Raw genomic sequence first — 21,965 nt, forward strand, 5'->3', positions numbered from 1 at the left:
GGGTTTTCTCCGGGTACTCCGGTTTCCTCCCGCGTTCCAAAAAAATCCATGGCAGGTTAATGGAACACTCAAAATTGTCCTGAAGTGTGAGTGTGAGCGCAAATGGTTGTTCCTCTCTGTGTGCCCTGCGATCGGCTGGCAACAGGTTCAGGTTGTCCCCCGCCTACTGCCCAAAGACAGCTAGGATAACCTCCAGCACGCCCCGCGACCTTTGTGAGGATAAAGCGGTTCGGAAAAAGGATGGATGGATGGATATACTGTAGCCCGTTCCCTCCATTCTGCACCAGGTAGAAGCCGAAGAGGAAACAAGGGGGACAGGCCTGTCTCTTCCATCTCCACCAGATGTTCTTAGCTCCTCCCATTTAGCTCAGCTGGACATTCCAGCCCACCTCTAGGGATCTGCCGGCTCCTCCGCACACTCGGCCAGTCTACGCGAGCAGGAGGAAACATAATGAGAGGACTCGTTGTCTTCGTCAGTGCCGTGTGTTTGGCCAGCGCACAGCACCAGGCCCTCATTGACTACTTGGAACGTCGGCTGCTTGCGATAGAGGTGAGACTTTTCTTCTTGTGCTCCACGAGGACATTTCCAGGAATAGGGCAAAGGCAATGGAATGCAGATGTTCCTCAACTACGGGGAAAGCTTTTCAAAGCTGTTATAGTGTTTAGGTTCTATTTAGTATCCACTTTTGACATGAGAAGGACGTAAAAAGATGCAAATCGGGCGCATTCATCTTGTCCGCCTTGTTGAAACAGCAGAACACGGAACCGCAGGGGATTGCATTTATCAGGCTGATCAAGGAAGTTGTTATTTCACTATCAATATCCCGTGTGGAAAGTCTCCAAAAAGGTCCATTGGAGTCTCTTGCCGGAGACTTGTTATCCTTTAATGGTACAGTCACTATACCACAAAAAGAAAATAATCATTTGGCGTCAAGGAAAATTGAAGATGCTGTTCATCATACGGTGAATTTTTTACATGGATTATGCCTGAAATCCATGTCAATGTTGTGCCCTGGCATTCCTCACACCATATGTTTTATTAGTTAATCCTTCTCCTGTACAGAGAGGGAAAAACTTTCTCGGCTAAAACACAAAGGTTGATGTCATGACCATGTCAGTGCTTCTCTCTCAGAATACTTTGAAGTCTGCTAATTGGAATTCTTTCTTTGAAATCTGTATGTCCGTATCTGACCTGGCCCGCTTCAACAAAATAGGACCGCATCTCCCTGTGGCACGAACAGGCCACCCGCTACGCCTCAGAGCTGCGCGAACTCAAACAACACATGGTTTCTCAGCTTGAGAACCTGGACAAAGAGAAGGAGACACTCCGCGTGAGTCTGGACAGCATGGGGATGCGAGTGGACCGGGTGGAGCGTGAGCTGGACTACTTGGAGACCCAGAACGGTGCTCAGCCGTGCGTGGATGTGGACGACAAGCTGATCGAGCAGCAAGTCACTCAGGTGCAGGAGAAGCAGAAGACCAAATACTTCAAACTCACTGGTGAGAGATTGCGCTGCTCCGAATTGAAGTGTTGCTAACTGGGAATGAGCCATCTTCACATGGCACAACTCATGAGATATATTTGAAATAAGCATAAGCAAAAAAAAAAAAAAAAAAGAGGCACAGCTACTGACTACTGGTTAGCACTGCACTCCAGGGTGTACTGCGCCGGATATACTTCAGCACACCCGCAACCCGAGTTAAGATAAGCAGTAGAGTTAATTGTTAGTTAATTGTTAGTTATAATGTTAGTTACTTGACGTGTTCAATTGAAAACACCACAAAGACATATTTAATCCATTCATCCATTTTCTGGACCACCCGACATATTTCATGTTACGTTTTTTTTGTTTGTTTGTTAGTTTTAGTGGAAGTAATGCACACCAGCTGGCAACAATAAATATTGAACTGAATTCACTGAAATTTGGTTAAGTTCCTTTCCATTGAACAAGAAAAAAAAAAACAATCCCATGGCATTTTGGGGTGCAAATGGTAGCAATGTTAAATTAGCATGAGCAAGGGGATACATTTGTGTTTCTCTTTTTCTTAGACTGCAACGACATGCTCTCCACCATAAAGGCTATGAAGATCTTGAAGCGATTGGGAGGTTCCAAGGGAATGTGGACCAGAGACACCGGCGGGGGGTCCGGGAAGGTCTTTATCTTTAATGGAACCGACGAAGACACCATCTTCGAATTTGCCACCGTGCAAGATTTTACTCGTTCGCATGGCCTGTCTGAGTCCAGGCAGCTGAAGCTTCCCTCCGCTTGGCAAGGGACGGGACACATCGTCTACAACAATCACGCCTATCTTGTGATTCAGGAGGATGAATTGACGCTGGTCAAATATGACTTGAGGAACAAGTCTGTGGTAGATAGCGCGGTGTTCCCAGACCAGGACTACATCCCAGTGTACAGCCTGAGCCCTGAAACCGTGATGGACCTGGCTGTGGATGAAGAAGGCCTGTGGGTCATTTACTCAACACTTCAGAATGAGCAACACATCACCCTGGCTAAAATAGACACTCGCTCGCTGAGCATCGAGCAAACGTGGGACACGAGCTGCCCGAGACAGAACGCAGAAGCGGCCTTTGTCATCTGTGGCACGCTGTACGTGGTCTACAACTCGGAGCAGCCCGGGCGATCCCACGTCCAGTGTTTGTTTGACGTCAATGACATGGTGAGCAATGACGACGCGCCGCTGATTTACTTCCCCAAACGTTACGGGGCTCACGCCAGTCTCAAGTACAACCCGCTGGAGCAGCTGCTCTATGCCTGGGATGATGGCTTCCAGATTCTCTACAAACTTGTCATGAAGAAGAAACTTGAGGTTTAGGACTAAACAACAAAATCCCCAACCCACATTGTGGTATAGCTCAGAAGTAGTTTTGGCCACATTGCATCGTGTGAGCCTACTGGCCAGTGGAGTTTATATAACTTTTGTACTGTTGTATGTTTCGCGTCTCTTCATTTTGTCACAATGTGTTTACTGTGCAGTACATGAAGGAAAGTGTCAATTTCTTGTCTTTTAGCTGCTGACAACGTTCTGCCTGGAAGCATCTTGTACTTAACTCTGCTTTTATCATTCTTTGACATTTCTATCAAGATTTTGATTGCCTTTTAAAAAGAAAATCTGCATTCCATTTTCACACACTATATGGAAAAGAGTCGCCACGAAAGTCAAACTTTTGCTTTTCCTAAAGCAGAGGGACAGTCTAAATATCTGCAGGCATAACCAAATTTCCGTCTGGTTTCCACTGGGCTCTTATGTGAGCAGTGCTTTGTCCTGTTAAGTTTTTGCCTGGTTGTGATTATAGCTCATAAAGGCAAAGCCAACTGATTGAGATACCGTTTACTTAATCCTGTTATGATGAAATACAAACATGTGTGATCCCCCCCGATTTCGTCTGTATGTTCCACGTAATCATATGTGACAGCAATGGTTCAAACCAGTGGACAAGTGATTCCGTTCAAGCTCATAGCAACATTCGATAATGATTTGCTATTTAGTGGTATTTGCTAGCTGGCTAGCACCGTTATGTTTCCCTCTTTACACTGTGGAGCTCTGTAAACCAAGACTGATCAGATTGAGCTGTTTTTCACAAAATAAATTTATGAAAAGGACCAACTGGTTAAGGCATTTGGTTATTCGTCAACATTGTCGAATCAAAGTCTATTTTTAGTTCAACACATGTACATAACTTTATAGCTTTAAGGGAAGGGATGGGGGTGGTGGATGTTGTAATTTTCCAAAATGAATTTTTGTCATACTTGCTCTGTCAGTATGACCTGTCAGTAGTACATGAGTAAAATGACCAGTGATTATATTTTTTAAATCAGCTTCATCTGGCTAAATGAGTGAAGCAAGTCTCCATTCAATTCTTGCTAGCAGTTTTAAAGGGGTAAGTCAACCCCAAAATGTTCTTGACAATAATAGGCTCTATGCAACCCTACTATCCTAGACACAGCATTCTGATTAATAATGTGTCTGTGGAATATGAGCTAAACAGTAAAATCCACCTTTTTGTCCATCTCAGGGGTGGGGCCATTTTGCCACTTGAAAATGACATCACAGTTCCTCAGGTCTCATGTAACGGCCAATCATGGCTAAGCTTCAGAAAACAGGTAAGCCGTGGTTGGTTGTTACCTGTGCCATTAGCAACTACAATATCATTTTCAGGTGGATCCATGCATCCATTTTCCGAACCGCTTGATCCTCACTAGGGTCGCGGGGGGTGCTGGAGCCTATCCCAGCCGTCTTCAGGCAATAGGTGGGGACACCCTGAATCAGTTGCCAGCCAATCGCAGGGCACACAGAGACAAACAACCATCCACGCCCACACTCACACCGAGGGACAATTTAGAGCGCCCAATCAGCCTACCATGCATGTTTTTGGAATGTGGGAGGAAACCGGAGCACCGTGAGAAAACCCACGCAAAACATGCAAACTCCACACAGGGTGGCCGGAGCTGGAATTGAACCCAGTACCTCTGCACTGTGAAGCCGACGTGATAACCACTGGACTACCGGGCTGCCCTTTCAGGTGGATTTTGCCACTTAAATTCCACAAACGGAATATTAGTCAGAATGTTGTGTTTAGACGAGTAGAGGTGCAAAAAACATATTACTATGAAGAAATGTTTTGGGATGTCTTCTTGGAAGTTCTCACATTTTTGAGTTGCAGCTTTATTTTGAAAAATGAAACTACCCGTAAATTGTTGCACAAAATGGCAGACAAAGAAAATACTGACTGAACTCCAACTGTTATATAAACATGTTTATTTTTTTCTCAAATGTCAACATCGCAGTAGCCATAAAACCGGGGTTCATAAAGGGCAGGTAAAATTTAGTGTATGAAAGATATGAGCGCCCACCAGACTGGAAAATCTGAAAATAAGGCAAGCCTTGCAACATCACCAGCATATGTACAAACATCAGAAATAAAAGAGATTTTCACTTCTGGTGAGTTCTTATGGCGGGAAAACTGAGTGACCAATTAAAGCTGGTATTTGCACTATCCCGAACCTTGTGCCGTCAATTTCTAAACTCTAAAATTTGGACACAAAAGGCCAAAACACGAAAATAAAACAAACAGGTGTTTGGGCACAGAACTACAATATGTCTATCGAGGACCGACATACATTGAAGGATGACAATATTTATCTGAACAATGGCATCTACAGATACTTAACAGAACAACATTAGGACTAAAGAACAGACAAGAACATCCATAACCGGTTCTTTTTAAAGTATCAAATAACCTTCAAAAGGTACTCATACTTTTCTTTCCTTCTGAACCTACCATGAAGTGAGGTCACTTATCGTTCATTGTCATCAAATGAATCTACTTGTAGGGAACGGTTTTGCATCACTCAGAGTCTCAGATGAGGAAGCGGCATGGTGACGTCACGGAAGAAGCGATGGACAAGTGCGTTCTTGGCCGATAGCCTTTTGTTTGGATCGTAGCATAGCATTTCCTGAAAGACAAGCGCAACGCGTAAAACATACTGTAGCCGCTGTAGTCTAAATCAGTGTTTCCTAAACTTTCATGCAAATCTTGTATAACGGAAAAATCTCCAAACAAAAATGTCACAAAAAATCTATACAGTTGATATAAAAAGTCTACACAGCCCTGTTGAAATGCCAAGTTTTTGCGATATAAACACTGAGACCAGGACAAAATAATGTTGCAGTTTTTTTCTACCATTAATGTGATCTATAATATGTACAACTACATCGGGGGGGGGGGGGGGGGGGGGGGGGCTTTAGAGAGATTATTTTTTTTAATCTTCTAGGTCAGACACAAACAAAAGGGGGAATGTTCTCACCCGGAGAAGATCTCTTCCATCCTCATCCAGGAGAGGAAACACTTTGGATAGATCCTGGCGGGCCCAGTTGGGGAACGACGGTTTGTAGTCGGGCATGGAAGTGACTCCCGGCCACGTGGCCTCATCAGGGGTGCCGAGGGTGCGAAAGATGCGGAAGAGCTGGTCGATCTCAGAGTCGCCGGGGAAGAGTGCCCTCCGTGTGACCTAACAAAGAAGCCATTTCACCAAGTGTCACAAAGTGTGACAATTGTACAAGAATGATGAGAGCATCACAAGCCACTCGGGGGTTTCGGTACATTCAAGCAAGTTTGGAGCAGTGAAAATCTTTCACTTAGGTTCGGGGCCATGCCGCAGATGACGTTGTTCTTCACGTCACAAACTAAATTGAAACCACAGGGCTTCTGATGGTTTCACTGAGTCATATTTTGTATTACTCCTTCCTATGGACAGAAATCGGAACGATCGGTTAATTCTGGCCAGCCCTCATCGAGACACTATTTACCATTTCCGCGAAGATGCAGCCCAGACTCCAGATGTCGACAGCGGTGGAGTAAAACTTGCAGCCCAGCAGGATCTCAGGTGCTCTGTACCACAAGGTTACCACCTGACATACATACAGGAGATTATGGTCATCAGAAAGCATGCCGAAAAGACAGTTCTCGCTGTGAGACATTCACTTCCACTGATACAGAACCGCACCCCTCATTTACCTCATGTGTGTACGTACGCACAGGCACCCCGAATGCTCTCGCCAGGCCAAAGTCAGCCAGCTTGATTTCACCCTGAGCGTTGATGAGAAGGTTCTGAGGCTTAAGGTCGCGATGGAGAACCCTGTGGGAATGGCAGAATGCCAAGCCTTGCAGCAGCTGGAAGAGATAACTCTTAAAAACAAAAAAAGCAAATTGCCATCAATGTGTTTATTCACATACAGGACAGTAAATAAATCCACTAAAGAAGCAGATGGCCACAAGGGTTACCTTAATCAGAGCGAGCGGGATACCAGTCACTGTGGAAGAATCCATAAACTTCTTGAGATCCTGGTTGAGGAACTCAAAGACAAGGTAAAGCTTGTTCTCCGTATGGATGACATCGTGCAACCTTAAAAGTGTCAGAAGTTTTAAAACTTTGGAAATAAGACTGCAAGATAGCATGCAGGAGTTGGTGCTTACTTGACAATATTCGGGTGACTGAGCTCTTTGAGGAGGGAAATTTCCCGGATGGCAGTGCTTGGAACACCCTCAGTTTCCCTGAGTGGAAAAAAATGAGACTATATTGCAACTTTGCCACTGCTCATTAGAATGCCGTGAAGGATCATCAGGTGTGCCGCAGGAAGTGATCAAATTTAGCTTAATTTATCTGGTGATAATTATTTATTTAGTACAAATGTATCTTTGTTCAGCTATCTACGCCAGCAAGATACAGTGATAGGCAGAACAACGTCATGATCTTCCACTAGATGGCAGAAGGTACATAATTAACCTATGTATTCACCTGCTACTGTTCATGCAACAGGATAAAATCATGGAAGGCAAAGTAACAAAGAAAATTAATGTCATGAGTTCAATATTGTATGTATACTTTTTGTGACATTTTTTGGGTGGTCCTGTGAAAATTTTCCAATGTAAAATATGGTCCACGGCACTGGACCACTTTTGCTACCACTTCAATCATAAATAAACAAGAACTAAATAACACTAATTTAGTTCTTTTTTTTTGGTAGGCAGACTTTGGAGAGCTTATTAAGATCTCATTAGATTGTGAAACAAAATGTGCACATTTTTGTGGTAATGTTAGTAGAGACTTAAGTCTGACACAGACATAAAAAGTTTCCTTAAATAAAGGTGATGCAAAATACCCAATGACTCAAATAATCATATAGTCATACAGAAAGCGCTATATAAATCAGCATGTATTGTATTGTATAAAAAAATTATATATTCTTTTTTTTTAGTATTTTATGCTCAACACCGACATGGACAGGTCATACTTTTTGGAATAAACGCAATCCTGAAAAAAAAAACACCGCTGCTCTGTACAGCTTATCCTGTTCATGCCAACAAATCTTCATTGAGAAGCAGAGGAATGAACTGCTTATCACATTTTCTATTAACATCTACAGCAGTGATTCTCAAAGTGTGGTACTCAAGCTCACTTTAGTGGTACTTGAAAGAATCATTGCCCAAATGATTTTCCTATATTGAAGGGCAGTATTAATGTTTACACTGTGAATAATGTTACAGTAACTCGCAATAGTATTTATTATAAACACCTAGAGTAGACCTACACTACTGGATTTTAAGAGTAGTCATATTGGTAGTATTTGGAATGCTCGGGGTTTGTTTTTATAGGTGGTACCTCGTGTGTAAGATTTGAGAACAATTGGTTGATATGATTGTGACAAATAACAAGCAACGTTGGTCTAAAAGTGAAACTTAGATGCCCTATTTTCTTTTGTTTCATTGTTAAATCTGGCAGTAGTCTCTCAACTTTTATTCAGCGCCACATAAATACAAAATGGAGAGATTTTGTATGTTGCATTATAAAATTAGAATACAACATAGCAGTAAGCTAACAAATGTCATTGCTTTGTTGTTCTGACCAATATAATAATTTGTAGACTCCAGCATCCCGTTGAGACTTTTGGCCCATCACATAAACACAAAGCGGAGCTCATTGACCCCCCCAGGACCTTCCCAGCTGACTTACGTGTCCAACCTTATCTTCTTGAGCGCCACCGTTTCACCCGTGTTCTTGTTCTTGGCTTTGTACACCACCCCATATGTGCCCTCTCCTATCTTTTCGACTTTCTGAAAGGAATCCATGGGCCAGGGTTCGGACAGTTTTCGGCAGGGATGTCACGGCTCCAAGTTGCCTAGAGTTGTTTTGTGTGTGTGTGTCCACGCTAACAACCAACGCGGACATTCATTCAGCCAAATGCTACTACTAGTTCAAATTCGCCCGCGTGTTCCGCAAACATATACAATGCCACCGAAGGAAAGAGTTACACCGAGCGTTAAAACAGTCACCCGGGGTCAAATGAACCGGCTAACTCGCTGGATAAGGAGTTTAAGCGAAGGAACTCAACTCCGTTTGGCGGGTTGTTAGTGTCCAAGTGCAAAACACACAGGAGACAACACAGCAGCCTTTCCCGCGTTGCCACATACAGCGCGTGTTTTATGCTCCTTGACATACCGATTGTCTTGGTGGCGGTGTTTGTTTAAGTTGTAACCACTTCTTCTGCGACGTTCTTCGTGTAAAATATTGGAATAGATTTGTAACTTAATTTAGTCCGTTTGTAGGATAAGTTTTTCCCCCTATGTTTTTTTAATTTAGATAACTGACCAGTGACAGAACTTTTCAGTTCTCGTAGCATGGAAATAAAATGAAACACCTCCTGTCACCAAAGGTCACGTGACGGGTTGACGTTTTACGTAATCTGTGCCGTCTGCTCTGTTTAATTCAAATTGAACACATATTCCAGTGCGCTCTCACCGCCATCATATATGTAATACCAAATACCAAATAGATAGATAGTTAGATAGATCGTGTTAAAAAAAACACGCGTTGGGCAACCCCATCTCTAAAATTATTAACATGTTGAATACGAAAAAAATTGACACCAAACAGAAGAAACTTTTAGCTATGCATACAACCTGTTTGAACCAACAAAAAAAATCACTCAGGTTGCTGCGCCCCCTACACAGTTTTCAAGTACCGGTACACTACATTATTAAGCACAGTTTAGTTAAATTCCGTTGTTAAGAGCTGTTTGTTTTTAGACATTTATGTGCTTTTTTAAAAAAGTTTGTATGTGCCATAAATTAAATAAAATAATGACTTAAGGACAGGCGGCCCGGTAGTCCAGTAGTAAGCCCGTTGACCTCACAGTGCAGAGGTCCAATTCGAGCTCTGGCCTTCCTGTGAGGAGTTTGCATGTTCTCCTCGGGCCTGTGTGGGTTTTCTCCGGGTCCTCCAGTTTCCTCTCACATTCCAAAAAGATGCTTGGCAGGCTGATTGAACACTCTACATTATCCCTCGGTGTGAGTGTGAGTGTGGATGGTTGTTCGTCTCTATGTGCCCTGCGATTGGCTGGCAACCGGTTCAGGGTGTCCCCTGCCTGCTGCCCGAAGACGGCTGGGATAGGTTCCAGCAACCCTTGTGAGGATAAGCAGATCGGAAAATGGATAAATGGAGTTAAGTTAATCTTTATTTTCATATATTGAAGCATAGTGTTAATGTTCAAACAGCGCAAAATGTTACAGCAGCCTAAGAATTTTTTTTTTATTAAAATGTTGGCTTACTGCGTTATTGTACTTTACTGTTGATGGTGGAACACTGAGCGTGATGAATTTTCAGGTAGTGCTTGATGATAAAAGAACATACATTTGATTGAATTGAATTGAAATTGAAATTGAGATTGAATTTAATGTAGATATTTTCCTGGAAAGTCCAGAGGAGTTAATGCTGCACTTTTTGTGCATTGTGCAGTCATGTGCTCTGTGGGAAGGATCCGTCCTGAACTTGGTTTGGACATGAGGTCACATGCAGTGCAGCCTCACAGTCTGGCAAGCATGAGACTCTTGGGAGCAAGTAGTTGTGACGAACTACCATTCACCATCATGTACTAATAGAAAATACAAGGATTTTATTATATCTTTGTGTACATTCTCCGCACACAGGTGTTGTTGTTGGTGATATTTGCTTCTTTTTATTAACAAAATGAATTTAAGAAATTTCACAAAAATATGGCATTTTCTCCTGTGGACTACGTTTAACAAAAATTTCATGAATACCAGCACTAAAGAATACTTGTTTTCTTATGAATGAAACTACGTCAAAAAGGAGAACTATCCTGTTAACTGGAGCATGAGTGTGCTTCTGGTGACCAATTGTAAGAGTAGCCTGAGGTCGACAGCCAGTGTTAAGAAAGATGGCTCCGGAAATAAATGGATTCCATTGATTTGCCATTTCACCTTTCATCTTGTGACACCCATGCACACACACATAACTGAAAAGTAATACGTCAGACACAGGCATGAGATCTTAATGTGGAATGTGCAGGGATGGTGCTGTAATCCTGTCATTAATTCTCATTTTTAAAATCTCCAGCATTTTATTTGAAATTATAAAATATAGTTACAATTTCTTTTCTCAGTCCTAGTATGTAACAGTCAAGCCCCACTTCAGCCCCAAGAGACAAAGAAAAATTGTAGAGCCGTCCTTGGTAATTATGCATAAAATTATGTATTGATTTTCACTTTTACTTACCTAAAAAAGTGGTTCTCAACAGCCGTGACACTGGGACCCATTTTTCCTATTCTTGCTAACATTTATAAAAGTCAAGAGCAATAAATGAATGCTATTGTTCAAATATAGCCTTTGAAAACTAACGTCATGTTTTTAAACATAACTGTACATGCTTACTTATTCAAAGTGCATTTCAGAACACCTGATTAAGTGATAACTGAGGTGCCCTTCTGCAGCCATGTTATCACATCTTCTTGCTCCGCTGCACAGACTAGTTCATTGTACACCATTCGTAACCTCAAAACCTTGCATGTTGCCACCGTGGTAATCAACCCATAACTAGTCCGCTACAAGTCTCGACAAACACTTGACATTCACTGTTCTAAAAAAAAATGGAATCATCTACAGTACATTACAAATTACAAATGAAAATTAAAAATGACTTCATGACTCTCAATGCAAAAGAAAATCTGTATAAAAAGGCGTGGGGGGGGGGGGGCGGTGCCAGTTTACAAACCAGCAGTGATGTCAGAGGGTCGAAGAATGCTTATGATAATTTGGGTTCAGGAGCTTCTTAAAGGGAGTGAGAGGACTTTTCCAAAGTCTCTGTGGGTGGTGCGTTTGGGTTGAGGAGCAGTTGGTAAGGTTCAACCAAAGACAGGATGAAGACTCTGGTGCTACTGCTGCTTATGGCTTTGGCCTTGACATCTACCACAGCACAAAGTAAGTCAGATGATTAGTTTTGATCAAATTTGTGCTTTCATGCTTTCTCCTTTTGTATACTCATCACATCATCTCTTAAACCAATGTGACTCTCAAGTTAAAATAAACAAGCAAGTCTCGTTAATTACCATGACGAATACGATTCCTCACATGATGCGTCTCATTGGTTTCAAGCATGTCAGTCCTTTTGATGATATTTGTTTGGACAACAAATTAAGAGAGAAATTTTAAATTTCACACCTTGCGTCACACTGGCACAACCAAAACATATGACAGGATAGATAGAATCGGGCACACAATATAGCCATATTTTTAATAACTGGAATAATTACAGGTTTTCATCCAAATGAATCTTCATATTTAATGCTAGTGTTTGATTTTGTATTCAAGTGTATTTAAATGTAACAACATTTCTACTGCATCTGGACCTGTCCGGTCAATTTCAAAAGGAAATATAATGACGCTCCTGGTTCCATCCCTTTGTAAATATAATATTACACTGATTATCTGGAAGTCTATCAACCAGAATTTGTCAAACTGTAAGGCAAATACACACGCGGAAAGGCAAGGGAGTGGGATCTCCCATGGAGTGAAGATTACTGATGTGGCTGCTCAGCTGATGGTCACATGAAAAGGCTTGAGGGGGATTGCAGGTCGTGTGATTTGCACAGCCTCAAACCCCCACCCTCCTTAATACCAAAATCAGTGACCGCTTCTCGTTCTCTGTTACCTTGATAGACAGTTGTATATGTTCAGATAATGTGTTCATTTCATTACATCACACTAATATCCGGTTTAAAAATACGGTCACCTACCTGTCATATTGTGCTGTGGTCAAGTATCGTACAGGTTTGTGGGTAAAGTTACACAGTATCATACTCAATGCTTTTACAGTATTTTGACCGTATTTACATATGAAGTTTTTTTTAAGTATATGACAGCATTTTAATGGTAAACAATTCTCCTTCCAGTGCCTCGAAGTCAGTTCACCCGTTACCGCTCATGGAACTCCCGCATGTATCCCGTTTGGAAGGATGGAGACCCCAGATTCAGAAATTGCTGGTCTGGTGAGGACGATCTTTTGCTCTTGAGAAGATCTACAATTTATTCTCTCTGACAAAGAAAACAATGTCAAGTGATTTTCTTCTTATTTTTTTTTTCAGGTGGTCCAGTCACATTTGATCTGAAGAACGATGCGCCCACGCTGCTCGGAGCAAAATCAACCTTTAGTATTAATCTTGTTTTCCCACCAAACCAAACTGTGCTTGCTGATGGGCAGGTGGTCTGGGCACAAAACTGCACAATTGATGGTAAGTCCGTCAGTTGTAAGATCCCAAAGTAGGGCTGTTTCGACAAACTTACCACAAAAGCAAACATCGAAGCATCTAAAACTATTGGTTGCCGCTATTATTTGAACATCATTTGCAGGTCAACAGTATCAGGCAGGCCAGGCTGTGTATCCAGACCAAAGTAATGAGTTGACTGGGGTCTTCCCTGATGGCACGCCTTTCACAAGGACCCGGGACAGGAAGCCCCGCTATGTGTATGTTTGGAAGACATGGGGTAAGGCTATAGCAGCCAAAAATATCAAAACATGACATTTCAAAAACTCGACTGGCTACACTAGTTCCAGCGATATTGTGGCAAAATGCGTATAATCTTACAACTCTATCTTCATTTTTAATACAATTAGGTTAGGTTAGAACAGGGGCCATATTTTTTGCATAGGGCTACATGAGAACCAGAAAATATTATGAAGGGCCGGATCAAAAGGGTGAACTAAATTTGACATAATATTAATTGGATTTCTTTATTTATAAAGCAGTATTTTGCATTTCTTGGCACGTTTTTCAGACTACATAATTCCGTTGTATTGAACGGGATTTGTCCCGGCGCTACTGCGGGCTTCCGTATTGTCTCCCCCTTCCTCCCTATGCTCTGCAACTTTAAGTAACTGTGCCACCTGGCGTTGAAAAGCCTGTCATTACAAGTTCAAATGAAATGAATGCAGTTGTTGACATCGAACCTTAATTGTGTACCAACCTTCGGCGGGCCGGATTAAAAAGACCAACGGGCCGGATTTGGCCCACGGGCCGTAGTTTGCCCACCATTGGGTTAGAGCGTTTAGGTTTTGATACTGAAACCTATCTTTACAATGTGGCACTTAAAATAATTGAGCCGGCATATATAACTCATATCTATGATTACATGTTTCAGGAAAGTACTGGCAGGTGGCAGATGGACCCTCCTCTTCGCTCACCATCTCAACAGATGATGTCTCCCTGGGCTCCTACAGCATGGAAGTGATCATCTATCACTGCCGCGGAAAAAACAAGTTCATTCCCCTTGGCTACGCCTCCACCATCTTCACCATCACGGGTGACCCAACACACCACGTTGGATCTTTCATATTTTGTCTTATGTCTTATAATGACATCTGTACTATATCTCTGCATTATCAGACCAAGTTCCCTTCACTGTATCCCTGGCTCAAGTCAATGACATCAACCAAGACGACTCCAACTTCATCCAGAACCGGGCCATTGCGTTCAGCGTGAATCTTCATGATCCCAGCCAGTACTTGAGTAGTGCTGATATCACCTTTAGTTGGGACTTTGGAGACAGCACCGGAACGCTGATCTCCAGGGAGCGCACTGTCACACACACATACCTGGCAGTCGGGACCTTCAAACCACAAGTGGTCCTGATGGCGAGCATCCCCACTGGTTGCGTAAACCCCTCAGCTGGTAAGATTTTTAAATGTGGAAAGGTTAACACTCAGGGAAGTGGTCACAGGCTATTACTTGAAGTACGTGAGCAACATGATGGGTTTTATGGCAATGTCATCCTTCACCCAGATACACTGTAGTCACATTAAAATTCATGTCTGGGCAATAAAAATGATGACCTTGCAAAAAAGATAAAGAGAAAAAACATCTAATGTTAAGTATAGGCATTCTGCACCTATAAATAACTATATTTCCTATTTACAAAGAAATGGTCAGGAACATACAACTGCTGGCCACAATATTAAGTACACCTGCACAATCTAATGAGTTTCAATGCAAGAGTTGTATAAAAAAATATATATTGTAAATATAACATTATGTTTATGGTTGTGGTTTTAATTTGCACTTGTCACTGTCAAGGATCTTTTTTCAATATGACACGATTTAGTGCATGATATTTGGACCCTCTCCTGTTGCTGGATATGGTAATCAAAATAATAGAAATCGATCCCAATACAGTAACGTGCACTGTCCTTGCACACTGTTGCTGGCCTTCCTCTGTGGAATTTTAATTTCTTAGGGTAGTCCAGCTAAAGGTGCTTTGAGCAATAATTATTTCAGAAGTGTGCATCAAACTGGTTGCCCTTTGCATTAATCAGTACCTTAAACTGGAAAATTTCAGAAGTGTGCATCAAACTGGTTGCCCTTTGCATTAATCAGTACCTTAAACTGGAAAAGTGCCTTAGTCAGAATAAGCACTATAGAAAATAAATGGATGTACAGTATAATACCTTTTAGCAGTGTCAACCAAAGCTGAACTTCATTGTCTTTGTGGTGGCATAGTATGTTGGATCTAATTGATTGCATTTATTCTTCCATATTGATATGAACATTCACACTTGAGCTCAATTTTCTAAAGGAATCATTTACATTGGATTCACATGAGGAAAAAAAAATCTCATGTCATGGCTGAATTGAACTGAAGGCTTGGAGCTGACATTGCACTTTTCCATCAGGAGTTCCTGTTGCATCTGCTATACCGGCTGTAGTTGTGACCCCAGCAGCCGACCCAGCGGCGGCAGATATACCTGCCCCTGACACTGACCCAGCAGCAGCAGCCGATGCGCCTGTCCCTGACACCACTCCGGTCGAGGCCTCTGTGCAGCCGGCCGCAGCCGCCACTAACACAGACGACGCAGATGCCGCAATTGATGGAGGGACGGAGGATTTGGAAGCTGTCTCGGCAGCACCTGCACCAATTGAGGCAGCCGTTGCTCCAGCAGAACAAGATGCAGCTGCCACTCCTGCTCCGGCCCCAGAGGTTGACGATGCTGCTGAGGATGCTGATGGCAGCGAGTTGGCAACCGCTGCACCTCTTCAACCCGAATCTGAAGATACAACAGAGGTTGAAACTGCGGCTGTGGATGAAACTGCAGAGAATGTGCCCGAGGTTGCCGCAGATGCTACCGTCGCCCCAGTCGCAGAGGGAGAAGAAATTGCAGTAGATGTAGCAGCTACAGTCCTCCCAGAAGCCGTTGTCACTGAAGTAACAATAGTGGCAGAAGAAGAGGTGGCTGCTGCTGCTGAGGATGCTGCAGAGGTGGTCCAAACTGAAACAGCCCCTGCTGAGAATGTTGTAGTCGCCGCAGCCACTGAGAGTACCACTGCAGAAGAAGCAGAGGCAGCTGATGCTGAGGCAGAAATGACTCAGACTGACAATGATGTTGCCACTGTAGCTCCAGAAGGTGTGTTTTTTAAAAAAAAGTGATTTTTTTTTTTTTTTTTAGTAAGTGACTTTATTTTCATATTTAGAAAATTGTAAGGCACCGGCACTCAGGTAGGGTACATGCTGTAAAACTCAAGTATCTGTTTTTGCTGTCGTCTGTGCTTTTCAAAGCATAATACAGTGGACTCTTGAAAGTGGACCATTACAAAAATATTTTGTTGAGGAATAGGGGATAAACCGCCAGTCTATGAAAAATGTGAGTTGGCCCCCTAAATTAAAAAATAATAATAATATAGAAAAGAAAAAAAAATCTGCTAATAGGTGAATCCATGGATGCCAAACCATAAGTATGCCCGGTTCAAGTCATGAGTGGCCACTTGTTGTTCGGCAGAATGTGTGCCTTAGTGCCTAAAAGCCAGACATACGCTGCCTTTTGAATGACAGACTATAACATATAATTACTCCATATTCACTGTACACTGCTCTGTATTAGCTCTAATAGGAGAATATTGCAGCCTGTTATGCATCGCCACATCTCTGTCCTTTTTGAATTCTAGTTTCTTCAAAACACAATGTACTAATCAAGACAGACCAGACAACCAGTCTCAACGCAAAATCTCCACTGTGCAACTTTGATTTCAGCCGGCGATGAAGAGGTTCTAACCGAAGGGGAAGTTCAAGCTGAGGTTGAAACAGATCCAGCACAAATTGCCCTTGTGGTGGTCAAAAGACAAGCACCGGAAGTTTCAGCCAACTGCATGGTCTACCGTTATGGCTCCCTCGCCACCTCTGTCGACGTCGTCCGTAAGTCATGTTACTTGATTCCACGCGTGAGTAAGATCAATACAAACAGCGTGGGCTCATGATGCTCTGTTTTTTTTTCGTCATGCAGAGGGTATTGAAAGTGTCGAGATTGTACAGATGTCTAATGTTGTGTCACTGTCCACTGAGCTGGCTCAGAATGCTGTGGATATCACTGTGAGCTGTCAAGGAAGGTATGGGATTACACAGTATGCATTAAAACATGGTACGGCTGAATCACGTGGAATATAATACCAGTTACGTGATGGAATAGATTTAGGAGCAAAAGCTCTGCGCACACAAATGTGCATTATTTACTTAATATACTTGCTATTTCTATGAGAATTTGAGTGGCTAATCATGTGCCATAGCTAATCAAATTGTGAAAAAAATTCCTTTTAAGCGCATTAAGAAATAATGTAATGCAATAAAAGAAAAGCAATAAAATAGACATATTGATGGACAGATTTCTTACTTCTCCAATACAATCCCTTATAGAGAAAAAAAAACAGAAATACTCGCACGCGTTTGTTAAGACATTCACATCACTTTGTCAAAGAGATCAAGCCATTTTTGACAGTTAAGATTGGTCAAAATAAAAGACACACAAGATCGATTTGTGAAAAAGCAAATCGACCATATTTGGACGCAAAGTGTACGCGCGCCTGACTGTGACGATTTTCAGACACAGGACTAAAAAAGTGCAGACGAAAGCTGACCCATTCTGTCAAGTCGTTGTCATTGTTAACTTGACATCTCTCTGACAGCAGAGCTGCCTCTGCGAATACAAGATGTTACATGATACATGATACATCACATTGTCGATGTTTTCTGAATCCAATGATCTTCTCCGCAGTCTACCAAGTGAGGTCTGCACAGTCATTTCGGATGCTGACTGCATCACACCAGTGGATACTGTCTGCAGCGCGGCCACACCCTCTCCTGACTGCCAAATGGTCCTTCGCCAATTCTTCAATGACTCTGGCGTTTTCTGTCTCAATGTCTCCTTGACCAATGATGTCAGTCTCGCCATGACAAGCGCTCGTGTCAGCGTGGCACTGGGTGCGTGAATGAAACACTTATTAAAGTCACTCATTGATTAATTAATCAAAATTAATTAATCATCAATTAATGAGTGATTTAATTGTTTACTCATTTGTGTCATTTGCTTCCCATCACAGCCTCTGGTGGTTCCCCAGCTGGAACTGCTGCCATCATCCTGGGTGTGATGGTTATTGCCTGCGTGGTCTGCTGTATCGGGTTGATGTATCGGTGAGCCACCAGATTTTGGGCCATTAAGATAAAAGCTAAAACCAAGATTGAGTAGCTTCACGAATATCTAGATTTTGCCATCTGTGATGTCAAGGATGGGGCTGGGCGAGGTTTTGGAAGTCAGAAGTTTCAGAAATGGACAAAATTGGAACGCTGGAGCCAAGGAAACAAACTGTACCTACGTGCAATACATTTCCACATGATTTGACAGTTACAAGCAGACATGTTGGATGGAATTTTGGAAGCAATATGCATTACAGTCGGACATTACAGCTCGAAACCACGACGAATAACATCAACAATCACATTTCTATTAGATCAATTAAAAATAAAAAATGAACACTTTCACAGTTACTACAGTGGACAGCTTATGTTATCAGGTTACAGGGTGCATGAAAGAGTTAAATATATATACCTGTATATACTGTATATATATATATATATATATATTTTTTTTTTTTTAACTTTGACCATATATTTCATGTTATGAATAGGGCCATTGGTTTGTGTCGTGGTAAACATTGTGAACTTTAGTGCAGCTGAATTCCTCATGTACAATTATGCCCAAAGACTGCAGGCCTTCTACCAACCTTGCAGAAGATAAGTACCATAGTTATTTATTTCATCATGTCATAAACAAGGTCACTGGGAATACGGTGGTTCATGCGGCTGACACGCTCCATTCCCACTCAATTTCTCGTTCACATTTGCCCCAAAAATGACAGGGATTCATTTATTCATGATGTCAGCCTCTATTAATAACCATCAACAAAAAACAACATAGAAAATGGATGTCATAAAAAGTATCAATTCTAACTCAAATGTAATACCCATCATAACAAAAATTAACCTACCTAGTTAGCTAGCAAAAAAGTCAGTTTCACATTAAAACCTACACACACTCACATCTATACTGTGAAATATCATGACCTCTCATCTGTTTTTGGCTTCAACCAGGCGGTTCAAGCAGTACCAGCCCATGACAGAAGACAACAATGGCGGCAGCTCTGCAGTAACATCAGTGCCTTTGTTGCTGTGGAACTTGCTGATGCGACAGTCGCCTGGAGAAAGCCGCCCACTGCTTCAGGGGAGGATTGTGTGAATTGGAACACCATTATGCACCAAATGTCTGATTAACATATACTTACCTATATGTACGCCGTGATCATGTTGAAATAAATGACAGCCAACCACATTGTGAAGATGAAAAAATAATTTTGGTGTCTGCGATATATATTTAGACTTATAATATTTGTATACACTTTCCATTATTTTTGTCCTTCTGGTATATAAAACCACAATTGGAAAATCAAAATTTGCTCATTTGCTTCCAAATGCTCCCGTATCACAGAGCGCTGGTGTTGTGACGTGAATAAAATGGAACTTTACTACTTTAACGTGTTTGTCTCCCTCTCCAGTGAGTCTTTACATGATACTTACTTACCCATTGCCTCCTGCTTGACAAAGGTAGGATGTTGGAATTTTTTTTTTTAAGATTTTAAAGATTTGCTATTTCATTGGCGAAATAATAAAAATAAATTCAGTTTTGGGGAGGAAATTTGTACGCTATTCTTTTATCTCACCATTTTGTATTTTCCTCTTTCTGAAAAAGCTTTTTTTTTTTTGCAATTTTTTTGTATCATATTCCAACGACATAGTTCGACATCTCATGAGGCACAGGTGAATTCACCTGATTTACAAATTAAAACTTCTTTCAGAATATAATGATCAATAAAATATTTCTTGTTTAGTCCCTTGGGTGTACAGGAAAGCTACTAAATGCCCAATGGACCGGTGTCGGCCCACGGCCCTGTGGTTGAAGACCCTGCCGAAAGCACCTCATCAAACATGCAAATCATGAGCATGGGGATCCTCAACACACAAATGTGTCACAAAGGTCCGCATGTTAGCAAAACGCTTGTCACATGACACACTGTGGCCCTGCAAGAAAAGCTGACGTCAGTGTAGGAAAACATTTCATTCAGGAGGACAAATGACTGGAACAAATACTGTTAATAAAGGATGCCTGTTATAACATTGTGAGAAAACTACATGAGTCACTTTGCTAATAAAAGATGCTGCGCTTTGTCCTCATGTATTATTTTACTGATTCGAAGATAATGGGAAGCATCTGTCACCAGGAAGCACCTTGTAAAAGCGATGCAATGACCTCTCTCATCGTCGTGTCTTACAATTTCTTTCTTCCCCAATGTGTGCCACACTGCATCTTCCAGCACTGCAGTATTGCATTGCTCTAATTGCTAAAGAGTGCAGGCAATGATCAACCCTGGTTGTTGATTGGCCTCTTGGTTTCCATTTTTAACTACAGATGGGCCCGTGGCCATGCGATGACCCTGCTTTAGTCATCATTTTTCACAGCCCAGACACCAATGTCAGCTTGGTTAAACCAACAGATGAGTCATACGCATCCTCAATCATTACACAAAAATTAAATCACGCACAGAGAGGTACAGTACCATGATTTGTATTCCATGTCTGCTAAAATCAGATTGAAAAACTACATTATGTTTCAAAGCAGCTATCCAATTTAAAGCTCCGTGCATTTACCATGACATCCATACATGACTTCCGAGCCAAGACCCTTTTTTATATCCCCATGTTGCTGATATCAAGATACCCATTAAGATATGAAACCTGACATGCACACCGCGAGTGGAAATGGAAACAGACATTGTAGCTTGATCCTGTCGCTGATTGGATCTATGGTTCCTCTGGGTTTTCTCTGAAAAAAAGAAGGATCAATCCCTAATGGTAACATCTGGCAAAAGGGTTGTGTTACTGATATAGCTGAATTGCCCAAAAATCATTAAATGTGTTCTTTTTTTTAATGAGTGTTGGCGCCTGCCACATCTAAGTGTGATACCGCACATGTGTAAAAGAATATGTGCATGTTGGAGCTACATGTTTGAACCCCCCCCCCCCCCCCCCAAAAAAAAGAAGTGAAGACGAGAAGATAAATGTACTGCGAGCAGAGATAGTAACGACATGGGAGGGGGGAAGTCCAGACCACAATGCCGATTGATTAGATTTCAGAAGATGAATATAGACGCCATTTGCACACAATGCCAGATCTCGGCGGCGGAAACCATGCACGATGGCATGGAGGTAAATAGGATGCTTTTCCAATCAAATGGTCAATTAGAGTGTCATGATGTGTGCAATGTAGAAAAAAAATCTTTTTTGAGTTTCTTCAAAAATAGAATATAACATATTACATCGGCGGAGAGTACAGAGAGTATCAAGCTGAGCTGCTGATGCCACGCCACACCCAGTCACCATGAGCATGCTCAGAATGACGTCAACTTTATGATGGGGTGACAGCCCAATTAAAATTACTAAAGAGCACGTGTACATACACACACTCATAACCACACGCACACTCACACATCACTTCAGAGGACGGAAAAACCACGACTGAACCCATTAACCTAAGCAGAAAGTCAAAGGATCAATAATATCTGCAATCAACCCAGTGATGCATTCTTTTTTTAACATTATAAGGTCCGATGTATTGCGGCGCACATCAACTTCTCATTGATTTGTTCAGTATGAAGTAGAATGTGAAGCTGTTCATAGTAACTTGTGATAAGAACAAGAAACCATGTGGAGCAGATTCAA

The 21,965-nt window shown here is 42.0% G+C and overlaps 3 protein-coding genes across 4 annotated transcripts; 2 read left to right on the forward strand and 1 right to left on the reverse strand.

The window, feature by feature from the left end:
* The first annotated feature begins 237 nt into the window (after window positions 1–237).
* olfml3b (olfactomedin-like 3b) lies at window positions 238–3,621 on the forward strand. 2 transcript variants are annotated; one of them, XM_052076607.1, is made up of 3 exons: window positions 238–550; window positions 1,242–1,500; window positions 2,051–3,621. In XM_052076607.1, exons 1-3 carry the CDS (start codon window positions 452–454, stop codon window positions 2,833–2,835), a joined length of 1,143 nt encoding a protein of 380 aa, XP_051932567.1. In that variant the 5' UTR covers window positions 238–451; the 3' UTR covers window positions 2,836–3,621. The 2 variants fall into 2 exon arrangements, with proteins under 2 accessions (XP_051932567.1, XP_051932566.1); XM_052076606.1 differs by having other exon boundaries at window positions 241–550; window positions 1,215–1,500.
* Window positions 3,622–4,756: 1,135 nt separating this feature from the next.
* On the reverse strand, window positions 4,757–8,996 carry cdk2 (cyclin-dependent kinase 2). Its single transcript, XM_052076612.1, has 7 exons — window positions 8,535–8,996; window positions 6,998–7,075; window positions 6,806–6,926; window positions 6,539–6,709; window positions 6,331–6,432; window positions 5,829–6,032; window positions 4,757–5,477 (listed from the first exon to the last, which is right to left on the reverse strand). The coding sequence occupies exons 1-7, from the start codon at window positions 8,648–8,650 to the stop codon at window positions 5,373–5,375; spliced, it is 897 nt and encodes a 298-aa protein (XP_051932572.1). The 5' UTR covers window positions 8,651–8,996; the 3' UTR covers window positions 4,757–5,372.
* A 2,626-nt stretch (window positions 8,997–11,622) lies between these two features.
* Window positions 11,623–19,723, forward strand: pmela (premelanosome protein a). The gene is made up of 12 exons (XM_052075585.1): window positions 11,623–11,798; window positions 12,770–12,865; window positions 12,962–13,108; window positions 13,227–13,361; window positions 14,016–14,177; window positions 14,261–14,545; window positions 15,544–16,272; window positions 16,896–17,057; window positions 17,146–17,248; window positions 17,911–18,116; window positions 18,236–18,326; window positions 19,284–19,723. The coding sequence occupies exons 1-12, from the start codon at window positions 11,738–11,740 to the stop codon at window positions 19,426–19,428; spliced, it is 2,322 nt and encodes a 773-aa protein (XP_051931545.1). The 5' UTR covers window positions 11,623–11,737; the 3' UTR covers window positions 19,429–19,723.
* Window positions 19,724–21,965: the final 2,242 nt, after the last annotated feature.

This window comes from Hippocampus zosterae, chromosome 9 (genome assembly GCF_025434085.1).
Source record: "Hippocampus zosterae strain Florida chromosome 9, ASM2543408v3, whole genome shotgun sequence".
NCBI lineage: Eukaryota > Metazoa > Chordata > Actinopteri > Syngnathiformes > Syngnathidae > Hippocampus > Hippocampus zosterae.